The sequence below is a fragment of the Miniopterus schreibersii genome (assembly GCF_964146895.1).
Source record: "Miniopterus schreibersii genome assembly, chromosome: 16".
Classification (NCBI taxonomy): domain Eukaryota; kingdom Metazoa; phylum Chordata; class Mammalia; order Chiroptera; family Miniopteridae; genus Miniopterus; species Miniopterus schreibersii.
Window position 1 is genome coordinate 36,082,620 of NC_138116.1, and position 13,951 is coordinate 36,096,570.

At 45.9% G+C, this 13,951-nt stretch overlaps 1 protein-coding gene across 1 annotated transcript; it reads right to left on the minus strand.

Moving 5' to 3' along the window:
• Window positions 1-992: 992 nt before the first annotated feature.
• Window positions 993-10,637, minus strand: TP53 (tumor protein p53). The gene is made up of 11 exons (XM_081161676.1): window positions 10,585-10,637; window positions 5,582-5,680; window positions 5,406-5,427; window positions 5,071-5,316; window positions 4,455-4,641; window positions 4,261-4,373; window positions 3,965-4,074; window positions 3,506-3,642; window positions 3,341-3,411; window positions 2,085-2,191; window positions 993-1,461 (listed from the first exon to the last, which is right to left on the minus strand). Exons 2-11 carry the CDS (start codon window positions 5,650-5,652, stop codon window positions 1,380-1,382), a joined length of 1,146 nt encoding a protein of 381 aa, XP_081017802.1. The 5' UTR covers window positions 5,653-5,680; window positions 10,585-10,637; the 3' UTR covers window positions 993-1,379.
• Between the last annotated feature and the right edge of the window lie 3,314 nt (window positions 10,638-13,951).

The following is a 13,951-nucleotide window of genomic DNA, read 5'->3' on the forward strand; positions in this document are numbered from 1 at the left end:
GTGGGAGAGATGGTGATTCTGGGTCTCCTGGGAAGTGTTTGGCATCCCTCAACAATTAAGAGAAAAATGGTGGTTTTGAGGCCATGGTAGCCAGTGGCTTTTCAGCCATGTGGGATCCATAGGGCAAGCCAAAGGACTACCACTGGCACTTTAAGCCCAGTTGGTAGGCTGAGAGGACAACGGCCCAGAAACCCCTCCAGATCTTAGCACGTCTCCCTCCACCCCCAGGGAGAAGGCAGGACAAGCTGTGTCCCCACTGTCTGGCCACCCCCGAAGCACTGGCTTGGGCAGCAGAGCTTGCCCCCAGCCCCCCTCCCTGGGAGCCTACAGCACTGAGGAACGGGAAGGGATGGGGGGGGACTAAGCTCTCCACCCTAACCCAAGAAGCCCTTTGAAAGGTTTTCCTGGCAGAGTTTAAAGCTTCAATTCATTCAATTGCCTGGCAAGAGGCCCAGGATGAGGGGATGCTGGGAAGGCCCCAGCCCCACATCGCAGCCTTCACCTTAGCCGCCCCCATTTCCTGGGGACCCGGGCTGGCAGGCCTCCCCTGCTTGCTCTCTTCATCCAATAGCACCCAACCTCTTTCCTCTCGGGAACTCAGGTATCCTGCCCCTTTCCTGTGGAGCAGATGGCTACCCCAGAGGCTCCAGCTTGCTAAATCAGACATTTAAATCCCATAATCCTTGGTGAGTGGTTGACAAGGGGGCAGGAGCCCAATCCTAGAAGCAGGGGCAGAAAAACCTTGTGCCAGCCCTGGAGGAAGGGAGGAGGGACAGAGTCATGGACTCAACCCTCCCTTGTTGTCATGCAGCCTGCAGACTGACCCAGTCTCCAGCTTTTGTTCTCCTCCTGAAGCCCGGGTGTGGAGGCTCCCCAGCCCACATTCCCTGGAGACTCAGGTGGCTGCTTCCCAATGTCACCTCCTTAACTACCCCCGTATTGGAGGCCCCAGGCAGCTAGCTAGCACTGGTACTCACCCTCAGACACACAGGTGCTAATAGAGTTTTATTGTAAAATAAGAAAACAATATAAAAAAATGTGGTATAAAAGGGGAAGAGGGGGGTGCGGGTCAGGAATACAGATGTGCCTTACAGATTGTAGAAGAAACGGATCTTGGAAGAGATGAAATCTTCCAGGGTATGGGATCGGGTGAGATTTCCTCTTAGGTAGTGAGGTTCACCAAGATGATAGACAGGATTTGGCCAGACCAGCAGAGAAGGGACTTAGAAATTCCCTCCTCTTAACCAGCTGCCCAGTCCACCAATGGGTGTTTGAGGCACACCTGAACCAAGCAGAGGTTGAAGATCCTAAGCCCCCAAAAATGCCAGGGAAGGGGGACAAGGGTGGGGGTATCACTGGGGGACAGGAAGCAGGAGATGTCAGTCTGAGTCAGGTCCCTCTCTCTTGAGCATGGGTTTTTTATGGCGGGAGGTAGATTGTCCCTTTTTAGACTTCAGGTGGCTGTGGAGATAGAAAAGGGAGGGAAGGAGATGACATCATGAGTGAGAGGCTCAGGGTCCCTCTTCTTAAATCTAGGCTTTGAAGGGCCTAAGGCTGGAGCAAGGGGAAATTTAAGTTGAAAGAGCGGCCATCAACTGCAGACATGTTTACTGAGCACCTGGGGTACTTGTGTGCATTAAACTCCTAACCTTCCCTTATCTCATTTGACAAATGAGGAAACTGAGCTTGAGGGGGGCAGTAACAAGGCCACGCAGGACTTGTTAGTACTCAGCAGGGCTGAAGATCTGACCCCAAATCACAGCTCTGCCTGGCACTTGCACACAGTTACCAAGTCCCTAATGGAGACCCTAGCTTTGAGACAGAGATTGCTAGAAATGGCAAAGAAATATCCATGCTCGTATCTAGGCTTGAGGGGTTTGTGGACTGCTCCCCCTGACCTGAGGCAGAAAAGTGGTTGTGTGGTTCAACTAGAGAAGACTAAAATAAAGAATGTTTGGGCAGAGCCAGGGCCCAATGGGAGGAATTCAGTTGCCTTTTACCTTGAAGGCAGGATTTCAATGGAATCAGATCTTCCAACATAGCAGTGCAGGGGAGTGAGCCGGGAGGGGACCCAGGTAACTCACCTGGAGTGAGTCTTGCTTCCCCCTGGGTCCTTTCCAGCCTGGGCATCCTTTAGCTCTAAGGCTTCATTCAATTCTCGGAACATCTCAAAGCGCTCCCGCCCACGGATCTGTGGCAGGAGGGAAGAGGGGGGAATGAAGTATTAGGCAAAGTCACAGAACCATTTTCATGCCCTCTTTAACAAATTTTCTTCTGAAAGATGATCCTTTAAAATGTAGGTTACGGCCCAGCTGGGTGTGGCTCAGTGGCTGAGCACTGACCTATGAACCAGGAGGTCACAGTTTGATTCCCGGTCAGGGAACATGCTTGGGTTTTGGGCTCGAACCCCAGTGGGGGTGTGCAGGAGGCAGCCAATCGATGATGTTTCTTTCTCATTGATATTTCTTTCTATCTCTTTCCCTTCCTCTCTCTCTCAAAATCAATAAAAAGATATTTTAAAAAATGTAGATTATGGTGTAAGCTGGCATTCTGAACTCAGGCACAACCAGGAGCCCTTGTCTCTAGGCACCACTGCCCCTGATGGCAAATGCCCTAATTGCAGGGAAAGCAACCAGGAAGAAAATACCATTTTGAGTGCTAGATTTGAAACTTAATCTTTTTTTTTTTTTTTTTAGTGGCTTAAAAAAATACACTTTTATTATCTTACAGTTCTGTATGTCAGGAATCTAATATAGATCTCAGAGGGCTAAAATCTACATTGTAGTAGGCTGCATTCTTTTGGAGGCTCTAAGGGAGAACCCATTTCCTTGCCCATCATTCAGATTATTGGCAGAATTCAATTCCCCGTAGTTGTCATTTTCTTGCAGGAGAGGGCTGTAGCCAGCTTCTAGAGAGCATTCATGTTCCTTGACTAGTAGGGAAGGGAAACTGTTACCTTTACTAAAACTCTTAGGGTTCTTTTTGGCTAGGCCTTAAATAAAGTTCCCTTTCCTCCAACTAATCATTCAGTGCACATGTTGAGCCTGAACAAAGGTGCCAGATACTTTGCTAGATGCTGGAGCTGCAGATATGACTCACATGTGGGTCTTTGCCTTCAAAGTTGGAAGCAACTTCATTCCAGGCTCATTATGTTTCTACTAGACATATCCATATGTTCAACCTGAAACTTAATCTCAAGAATGTGGGTCATAGCCAGAGGAAAGGACAGATGGGATCTGGCCTAACCTTACACCTGCTACATTTACATTTTTTATACCTTTATCCAATCCCACTAAGTAGGGGCAAGAGACTGCCTATCTTCTTCTCCCAGAATTGGTACCTGAAGGGTGAAATATTCTTCATCCATTGGCATCTTTGGCGGGGGAGAGGAGTCAGTGTTGGTGGACAGTGCTGGGAAAGAGGTAAGGAATGGTGAGAAGAGTGAATCTGGGGCAGAATTGTACCTTTTCTGACTCTTCCACTTCCTTTTGCCCTACTTGCTTACCTCTCTTAGTGCTCCCAGGGGGCTGCTTGGGACAAGGCTCCTCCTTCTTGCGGAAATTTTCTTCCTCTGTGCGCCGGTCTCTCCCGGGACAGGCGCAAATACGCACTTCAAAGCTGTTTCGTCCCAGCAGATTACCACTACCCAGGTAAGTAGAGGGAAGCAGGAGGCAATAAGAAGGTGGACACTATTTGTAAACCAGGTCCCAACCACCATCACCCTATGTGGAGCCTAAGATCCAAGTTCAGGCATATGGAGAAGCCACAGGTTAGAGCGGTTGCAAAGCCAGAGAAAAGAAGACTGGGAGGGAGTAACAAAGGAGGTTCTACATACAGGGATGGGAGAGGGAAGGACGGCTGGTAGTACTAGAGACAATGGTTGAGGGGGAGGGCCCAGGGGACAGAGAGAAGGCAGAGGCTAGGGAGGAGCATGCCGGCATGGAAGGTGGTATGGATTCCTTACTTGGAGTCTTCCAGTGTGATGATGGTGAGGATGGGCCGCCGGTTCATGCCCCCCATGCAGGAGCTGTTACACATGAAGTTGTAGTGGACGGTGGTGCAGTCAGAGCCCACCTGGGAGAAAACAGAGGCCCAAAGTGAGGCTGCCCAGCCCTGAAGCCTGTAGCCTCTGTAAGCTGCAGTTCCACAACTGTGGACGGGCAATAACCCACCTGCTGCTCTGCACACATCCCATCTGGGTAGCCACTGACAAACCCCTCTAGCCCCCTCCTCCCAGAGACCCCAGTTGCCAAACCAGACCTCGGGCGGCTTATAGGGCACCACCACACTATGTCGAAAAGTGATTTTGTCGTCCAAATACTCGGCACCCGAATTCCCTTCCACCCGGATAAGATGCTGAGGAGGGGCCAGACCTAGGAGCAATTAAGGAAGAATCAGCCACTTGGGGACTCTGGGCCACAGCCCTGTCCCATCTGCAGGCCCCAACTGCTCACCATCACTATAGTCAGAGCAGCGCTCATGGTGGGGGCAGCGCCTCACAACCTCTGTCATGTACTCAGACTTCTTATAGATGGCCATGGCACGGACACGGGTGTCGAGCGGGGGTGGGGAGCTGACCCACAGCTGCACGGGACAGGTCTTTGCCAGCTGGCAAAACAGCTTGTTGAGGGTAGGGGAGTACTGTAGGTAAAGAAGGAGAAAGAATGAATGGAAGGTCAGGGGACAAGTACCCAGGGGTGAAATGAACAAGCATTGCTTAAGCACAACTGAAAGCCATGTGCTGTGTGGGGAGGGTAGCCAGAGATAGCAGAGTTGGGGATCTACATCCTAGAGCTTATTTACAAAAGCTAAGGAAAGAGAGTGAAGAAAAAGGGGAAGTTCCATGGCCCCACGACAGATGCTGAGAGTATGATGTGAAGAAAAGTCCAAGGTCAAGGGGGAAAATTCAACTTTGGGACAGAGGTCAAAGGTCAAAGACTAAATAGGTAGAATGTAGAAAGACAAGCCAAAGGCTGAGAGAAATCCCAGTGTTCTGGGATAGAAAAACCCAGGGGGATATGATCAGGCATTGAAGTATCACATGAAAGCCAGCCTCCCAGGGCTACTGACCGTGCAGGTTACAGACTTGGCTGTCCCAGAATTCAGGAATCCTAAACGGAAACCATAGGTACCAGGGTAGGTCTTCTGGGAAGGGACAAAGGATGACAGGGGCCAGGAGGTGCCTGGTGCTAGGGGAGCAGCTGCTGGTGCAGGAGTTGCTGGTATACTGGAAGCTTCATTTGGATCTTTGTCCAGACAGTTTACAAGGTCTGGGGACAGCAGCAGTTCATTCACTGTCGGGGAGACTTCGGGGGTCTGTGAATGAGAGAAACAGGAGCCAGACGGCTAGGTTCCCAGGCTGTTGGCCCTGCAGCCCCCCAGTCCCTTCCCACCCCTGTCCTTACCAGAACATTGTTTTCATGAAGTCTGAAAGACAAAAGCAGAAAGTCAGTACTGGTTCTTGCTTTCTACAGGCCTCTACTACCAAAGCCTTGGGGAATGGGGTGGGGTAGGCAGGGTGGGGCAGTCGTTAGTAGAGGCTGGGCAGTGAACCCGCCCCTCCCAAGAGACTTCCACTCACAGATTCCACAAGTCTGAAAATGTCTCCTGACTCAGAGGGGGATCCATGAGTTCTGACGGTGGCCCATCCATTGCAGCTCCCTGGCAGGCAGTGTGGCTGCTGTGGGGGGAGGAAAAATGAGGATCTAGCATGAAACACACCCAACACCGGATTTCCCAGCCCAGGGCAGGAGAAACTCCTCCACCAATACCATACCGGGGCCTGAGACACAGGAGTCCCCTGACTTCCTGAGGAGCAAGGCTGCTCCTTCACAACTTCTCTCTTCAAATCTCTTATCACAACCCAGGCTGCTCCTTGCCCTACCTCTCACCAGCCTTATATACTATACGCTTCCTTGAGAAAAAAGAAAGCCAGAGAGGGACTTCCAATCTTTCCACCAATGAATCCACAAACCTTCCTGAAAAGTGTACCTTACTTCTGCCTTCCTTCCTGAAAAAGGTGCAGTAACTCTCAGCCCCCTCCCTCCATCTGGGGCAAGACACCTGCCTTGATCCCCTTCAGCGCAGTTTCCCTAAGAGCTGCTTGTATGCTTACCCCTGGCTTACAAATCCCTCATCTCTGATCTCATCTCCTAGCACTCTCTCCCACCCCTGATGCTCGAGCTACACTGGCTGCCCTTCTCTGCTCTTCAGACTCTCCCCAGTTCACCTAACTGTTGGTTCCCTCTACTGGGAACACTGGTCCTGCCACCACTGCCGGGTGGGCTCCTTCTCAGAACTCAAACTCACCTCCTCAGGAGTGTTTCCCCAGACCACTCAAAGACTGATGGCCAAACTGTCACCCTATGTTAATGCTCATGGTACTTATACTGTCTGACACCTTTCCTTGTTCATTTCATCTGTTTTCCCTAAACTTTCTCAGGACAGGGAAGTTATTTACCTTGTTCATCATAGTATTAGCATACCTTGCATCTGGTTGGGCTCACTAACTGGCAAATAAGTGCATCACTGTGCCCAGCTTGTGAGCAGGTTATGAGCTGTCAAAGGAACGAGAGCAGAGGGGTGGCCACAGTGTGCACCAGGATCCTGCACTAAACTCTGTTGCTGTTAGCTCACCTCCCAGGCAATCATCTTTCTTGAGGCCAAATTTGTCATCAGGTTTTCTAGGAAACACACCCACTGCAAATTACACTTTTCTGTCTTGCAGGGCACTGACAAATACCGGCCCCCTCCACCCCAGCTAGCTCATTATTGGTGGGTTGTTTTCTAATCCCCCTTAACATCTACCTCTACTTTTACATTCATATGGGTAATTAGTTTGCAAAGTCCTTTCAAGCTTATCTTATCTGTCCTGATAACCACACCTTTCACTTGACAAGTCTCAAAGAGGTTAAGTGACTCAGCCCACAGTACACACAGGTCAGCAAATGAGCTTTTATTAAACATCTAGGAGTAAGATGCTTACTTCATCACAAGACTACTCTTCAGGTGCAGATTTTAGGTAACAAAAACCGTCCAACTGAGAGGCTGGCAAAGGACCACTTGTCAGAACTCCCAACACTGAGAGGGGGATGACCTGCCTACATCATGCACAGAGGAAGGCAAGAGGGGGCGGAAAAGGAGTCATCCCAATTGCGTGGGGGCAGGAGAAGCACCAGGGTGTCCCCTCAACTGATGATCAAAAAAACTTTAAGACTTTTATGGAAGAGGGCTCATAAGTCAAAAACCCTAGGCTTAATGTTTTATTGTTAACTCAAAAAAATTTTTAAATACCTATCTTTAAAAAAAAAAATTGATTTTAGAGTGAGAGAGAGAGGGAGGACAAAACATTGATTTGTTGTCTCACTTACTTACGCATTCATTGGTTGATTCTTGAATATGCCCTGGCTGGGGATCGAACCTCCAACCTTGGTGTATTGGGATGCCGCACTAACCAACTGAGTATCTGGCCAGGGCCGCCACCTATCTTAAAGGGCTAACTTTTTGACTTCATGCACAGAAGCTACCCAGGGGCTGGGAAACATGGGCACTTGTAGCAGAGCAAGGGCCCTGGAGGCAGACAGGCTAGCACTCCAGCCTCAGCACCTAATAGCTGCTTAACCTTTCTGTGCCTTAGTGTTCTCTGTTCTAAAATAGCAGTAGTTTAGCCCGGCTGGCGTGGCTCAGCGACTGAGCATCGACCTATCATCCAGATCGCGGTTCAATTCCCAGTCAGGGCAGATGCCCAGGTTGGGTTGCAGGCTCGATCCCCTGTGGGGACGTGCAGGAGGCAGCCGATCAATGACTCTCTCATCATTGATGTTTCTATCTCTCTCCCTCTCCCTTCCTTTCTAGGAAATCAATAAAGCCACATTTTAAAAAATAAAATAAAATAGTAGCAGACTAGCCCTAGCTGGTTTGGTTCAGTGGGTAGTGTGTCAGCCTGAAGGGTCCCAGGTCCGATTCTGGCCAAGGGCATGTACCTCGGTTGTAGGCTTGATCCCCGGCCCTGGTCAGGCCAGGGCTCGTGTGGTAGGCAACCAGTTGATGTGTCCCTCTCACATGGATGTTTCTCTCTCTCTCTCTGCAAAGCAATGGAAAAAATATCCTCGGGTGAGGATTTAGAAATAAATAAAATAGTAGTAGTCTACTTATTATGGCAAATGTAGAGCTGAGAAAAGTGCCTGGCACATAGTAAGAGCTTAACAAATGTTTCTGTTTATGATGTTCCATTTTATTTGTTCTATATTATTCTGGAGTGAGAACTTTGTGATTGTGAGTCGGTGGGGCTTTTGTGGTACTGCCCCATTAATGCTGATTCACCTCCTTCAGGGAACTCTGTTCAGTAAACATGCCAGAGGGGCTGTCCTGGGATAGTGGGCCCAAAGGTGTTATTAGTCCCACTGGGTGGGAAACAGCCCCCAAGGATATAGGAGTTCTACCTCTCAGTTCTTGGTGGCAACTAAATTCTCAATGCTTCTTAAAAAAGCAGGCAGTCATCACTAGGAAACCTTTTGAGTGGGTACTTCCCATGGGTACTTCCCATGGGAGGCCAGGATACTAAAATTGTTAGGAGCTGAACGAGAGCTTCCAAAGTTTGGGGAGGCAGGATGTTTACACAGGCAGTCCCAGTGGGAAGGCGATTAACTCAGTGGGACTGCAAGAAGGGGCAGGTCAGACAACTATCATAACAATGGCTGCTGCTCATAGGCCCAATGCTTTCAGTGGCTTATCCCTTTAATCCTCTCAAAAAGCCAGGAAGGTAGTAGCACTATCATCAGCTGAGGGAACTAAGGTTACAGGAATTAAGTCCCTCAGCCAAACTCAGAAAGCTCCCAAGGGGTAGGACAAGGGACTTGAACCTACACCCAAGCTCTAAATAATTATGTTCCAAAGGCTTCATCCAGAGTCTGGTGTAAAAACTTTTTTTTGTGTGGGTGAAAGCTATTTATAATTGATTGGAAAACAATTGATTCTGAAAGTAATAAGGCAGTGTCTGGTAAAAACACACACACTTTACTACTTAGCAAGACCACTTCTAAGTAGACTCCTAAGAAAATGGTTGCATGGGGGCAGCAGGAGTCTTGCACAAAAATATTCATGTCAGTGCTAATGGCAGGAGACAAGAAACATTACTATCCATCAATAGGGAATGGCTAAATTATCATTTTTTAGTCCTCACTGGAGGATATGTGGTTTGTTTTTATAAATTCATTTTAGAGAGGGAGAGAGAAACATCGACCCATTGCCTCCTGTACAGGCCCCAACAGGGGATCAAACCTGAAACATAGGTATGTGCCCTGACTGGGAATCAAACTTACAATCTTTTGGCTTATGGGACGACACTCCAACTAACTAAGCCACCCAGCCAGGGTGGGAATGGCTAAATTAAATGTGGTATATACTCACAAGTGGGATTTAGTACAGAAGTTTAAGGAAAGGAATTTATCTGTATGTGTAACCTGATATAGCTCAGGAACATGTTGAGAAAAATACAATTTGCTAGAAAAAAGCAAAATACGGTAATATAAGTAGTTTATGTAAATTAAAAATACAAAACTATTTATTGCTCAAAAACATATGTATGTAAAAGCATGAAAGACAAGCAAGAATAAAAATCCACAAAACTATGATGATGGTCTCAGAGAGGGGATATGCATGCTCATGGGGCTGGGGGCTTTAGCTTTATTAACAAAGAAAAATTAAGGAATAGGAGTGTTGTTATTCTTGTACTTGTCTGCATTTTTCCAAAATAAAAAAATCTAAAAAATAAGAGTAGCCTGGCCAGCGTGGCTCAGCTGTTGAGCATTGGTCTATAATCCAGATCTTGGTTTGATTCCCTGTCAGGGCACATGCCTGGGTTGCCAGCTCCATCCCCGGTAGGGGTCGTGCAGGAGAGAGCCGATCAATGACTCATCATTGATGTTCCTTTCTCTCTCCCTTCCTCTTTCTGAAATAGACATAAAAAAAGGAAAAAGAACCTCTTCCCCACAGATACACTTTGGGGCCTTTGTAGAAAATCATTTGACTACACTTATGTGTCTTTCCCTGGACTGTATTCTGTTCACTGGTTGTTACCCTATTGTAGCTTTACAGTTACCTTTAACTTTGTACTACTCTTTTATTTTGGAATCAGCTTGTGAATTTCTACAAAAAAGCCAGCTAGGATTTTGATTGGGCTTGAATTAAATAATTCTGGAGACTATCAACACCATCGAGTGTTCCAACCCATGAATGTAGTACCTCTTTTCATTATTTAAATCTTCCTTAAAGTCTCAGCAATATTTTTTAGTTTATAATATAGAGCTCTTGTTCATGTGTTAAATTACCCCAGAATATACCATGTTTTGGATGCCATTTTAAAATTCATTTTCCGAGCTCAGGTTCAATGGTTGCTCTTATACAAAAAATAATATATATATATGTATATTGCCTTTGAACCTTATGACCTTGCTATAACCACTTATTGGTTCTGATAGTTTTAAAATCAATTTTCTATTAAGATTTTTGTGTACACAATCATACCAGTTGTGAATAAAAGTTTTATTTCTTCCTTTCCAATCATAATGTTTTTCTTTTTCTTACCTGGTTAAGACCTTCAGTATAATGCTGAAGTGGTGAGAGTGGAATCCTTTTCTAGTTCCTGATCTTAGAGGAAAAGCATTCAGCCTGTCACTATTATGCACATTGCTAATGGTAACTTGATCGGGGGTGGCCTTTATCAGACTGAGGAAGTTTCCTGTTCCTAGTTTGCTGGGAGGTTGGTTTTTCTTTAAAAAATAAAATAAAAATCATGAATAGCTGTTGCATATTGTCATCTGCTTTTTATGCATCGGTTGAAATGATCAGAGAATTTTTTTTAAAGAATAGTTTATTGATTTTTAAAGAGAGAGGAAGCGAGAGAAACATTAACTTGAGAGCGCAATATCAGTTGGCAACCTCCTTCACACTCTGACTGGGGATTGAGCCCACAACTCGGGCATGTGCCCTGATGGGAATCTGAACCGGCAACCTTACAGTGCACCGGATGGCGCCCAACCAACTGAGCCACACCAGCCAGGGCAATCATAGGATTTTTAATCCATTAATCTGTTAATGTGGCAAATTATACCAATTTTTGAATGTTAAAATCAACACTGCAGTCAGGGATAAACTCCACTTGGTCATTTTTATATATTACCAGATTTGATTTGCTAAAATTTTAAAGATTTTGTTCATATATGTTAACAGGAATATTGGTCTAATTTTCTTTCTTGTAACAGCCTTGGTCTGGTTTAGCTATTAGGATTATACTGGTTGGGCAATGTTACCACCTCTCTATTTTGAAAGAGAAAGGTATTGTTTCTTCCTCAAATGTTTGAAGAGAATGAAGGGAACCAAAGTTTTGCCACCCTGAAGCTGCCTTTTTTTGGATATTGATTTTAAACTATTTATTAACAAAAGACTCAGAAAGAAACTCTGACCCTACCCCCTTTCCTGCCCAGGAGATTCAGACAGAAAAACCAGCTTCAGGAAGGAGATCTTAGGATGTTCTTCTTGGCCTAATATGAATTAAGTATGGTAAATAAGAGGGCTTCAGGAAGGGGCCTATTAGCTAGATACTCGCTGTGTACCATTACTTCTGAGTTGCCTAGTAGGAACAACCTTGCTGCATGTTGTTTCATGTAGGTTCCACTCTTCCGGAATTGCCCATCCTCACTTATGAAATCTAATGCCCTGCCCCCTTTCCCCAAAATTTTTTAATGAGAATTCCCTATGCATATGTGTTAAAGCTTGTTTCCCTTGTTAATCTGTCTGTTAATTTAATTATTAGCCCAGCTAGAACTAGAAGGTGGGAGGAAAGGTATTAATTGGGGGTGGGGGGGGAAGCTTAAAACAACAGAACTTTATTGTCTCATTGTTCTGGAGGCCGGAAGCCCATAATCAAGGTGTTGGCAGAGCTGTTTCCTTCCGGAGGCTCTAGGGAGAATGTGTTCGATGCCTCTCTCCTAATTGCTGGTGGTTTCCGACAATCCTTGGTGTTCCTTGACTTGTAGATGCATCACTCCCACCTCTGTCTCCATCATCACATGGCCTTCTCCCTGTGTGTGTCTGAGGTATTAATATTTTTTTAGGCCCCACCAAGAACAAAGGAGACAGAAAAAAGCACTAAGATAGCTGACTTAAACCCAAACCTCACAATAATTGCATTAAATGTAAATGGACCTAGCACTCCAATTTTAAAAGTAGTTCATTGGGGAAAGGAAGGCTATTGCAACAAGTAGAGCTAGAACAAGTGGATATCCACATAGAAAAAATAAAATAAAACAGAACCTTGACCTCCTACCTTACTAACATCATGAAAAATTATTAGTTGATTAACTATGGCTCATTTACCTGAGGGTACAACCCAAAACGATAAAGGTTATAGAAGAAAATGTACAAGAATATCTTTTATAACCTCGAGGTAAGATTTCCTAAACAGGTAATAGCAAACACTTAAAAAGATGAATCTTCTTCTCTAGGCAAGTATGAGGTCAGTAGAAAACATATGTATCAGCCCTGGTTGGGTAGCGCAGTTGGTTAGAATGTCATCCCAATACACCAAGGTTGTGGGTTCGATCCCTGGTCAGGGCACATACAGGAACCAACCAATGAATGCATAAATAAATGTTTCTCTCCCTCCAAAATCAATGAGTTAAAAAAAGAAAAAAAAAAACAAACCAAAAAAACCCTCCTATTGTATCAGGCAAAAGAGATCCATATCCAAAATATATAAAATATTACGAATCAACAATTTAAAAAAAGAGAGCAAACAAACCAATTTTAAAAATGGGGAAAAGACTTGAAGAGCCCCTTCACATGACATAGGAATGGCCAATAAGCTCATGAAAACTGTTGTTAATGCTACAACCACTTAGTTAAAAAAGTACAGATTTGGTCTCTATTCTCTTGACCTGGCAATTTCAACCCTAAGTATTTAACCAAGAAACATCAAAACCTACGACCACAAAAAGAATTAACCAAGAATGTTAATAGCAGCTTTATTCAAAATAACCCCAACCACGAAACAAATCAAAAGGCCATCAAAATGAGAACACACAACCCAATGTAATATACTAGATAATAAATGTTAAAATACTGATACACCACCTATACATGCAATAACATGAATTGCACAGAAATCATGCTTAAAAAAAGAAGCCTGACACAAAGGAGCACGTACAGTATGACCCCATTTATATTAAGTCCTCTAAACAGAAATAAAAATAAAGGTGGGGGTCAGAGACACACTGGGAAGAGGCATGAGAAACTTTTCTGGGGTGATGAACACGTTCTATACTGAAAGGCATTATACGGTGGTTAGTTGCCCAAACTCGTCTAATGGCAGTGGGTGTAAACGCTGACCTCAATTTATTAAAAAAGTATGTTCAGTGCCGCGCAGTGCCTGGCTTTTAGCAGGTGCGTGATAAGTGCCTGCCGCATTGGATGACGGCGCCCTAAGTGACCAAGACCCGGGAGACATGGTTAAGCGGGGTACTTGGCGCGGGGTCCCGGCCCTCGCAAGCAACTGGCTAAGGCGGTCGGGCTGCAGCTAAGCCCGCCCCTTCCGCTTTCGCGACGTTCGCTCTGCGTTCGAAGTCGGAATGGCTTAGCCCAAAGCCGGATACAAGAGTTGTTTCTCCGCCGCAAACGACTCTTAGTTACACTCTTTCATCGTTTGAGTCTCAAACGTACTCATTTCCGAAAACACCCAGGGTTTGCCTTGTGCACTTAAAAAACAAACCAACCCGTCCCACGCAATGGTAGCGTCCGCCTAGGGTGGAGCACACCATTCAAAGGGGGGGGGGAGACTGAGTTTTGCATCAAAACAGAGACTTGCCTCTCGTTCCCAAAACTGTAATTCAGTAGTCGAGGAAGAAAAAAAAAAAAGTAGAGGAGGGGGTTTTCAGCCTCCCTCCGCAAGTAATAG

Excerpts from the sequence above, each read along its gene's own strand:
- TP53 (XM_081161676.1), bottom strand. The coding sequence starts at position 5,652 with ATGGATGGGCCACCGTCAGAACTCATGGATCCCCCTCTGAGTCAGGAG. Across the intron at positions 5,428-5,581 it reads TTTTCAGACTTGTGGAATCT|ACTTCATGAAAACAATGTTC; the intron begins GTGAGTGGAAGT and ends TTTGTCTTTCAG. Across the intron at positions 4,374-4,454 it reads CTGCTCTGACTATAGTGATG|GTCTGGCCCCTCCTCAGCAT; the intron begins GTGAGCAGTTGG and ends AATTGCTCCTAG.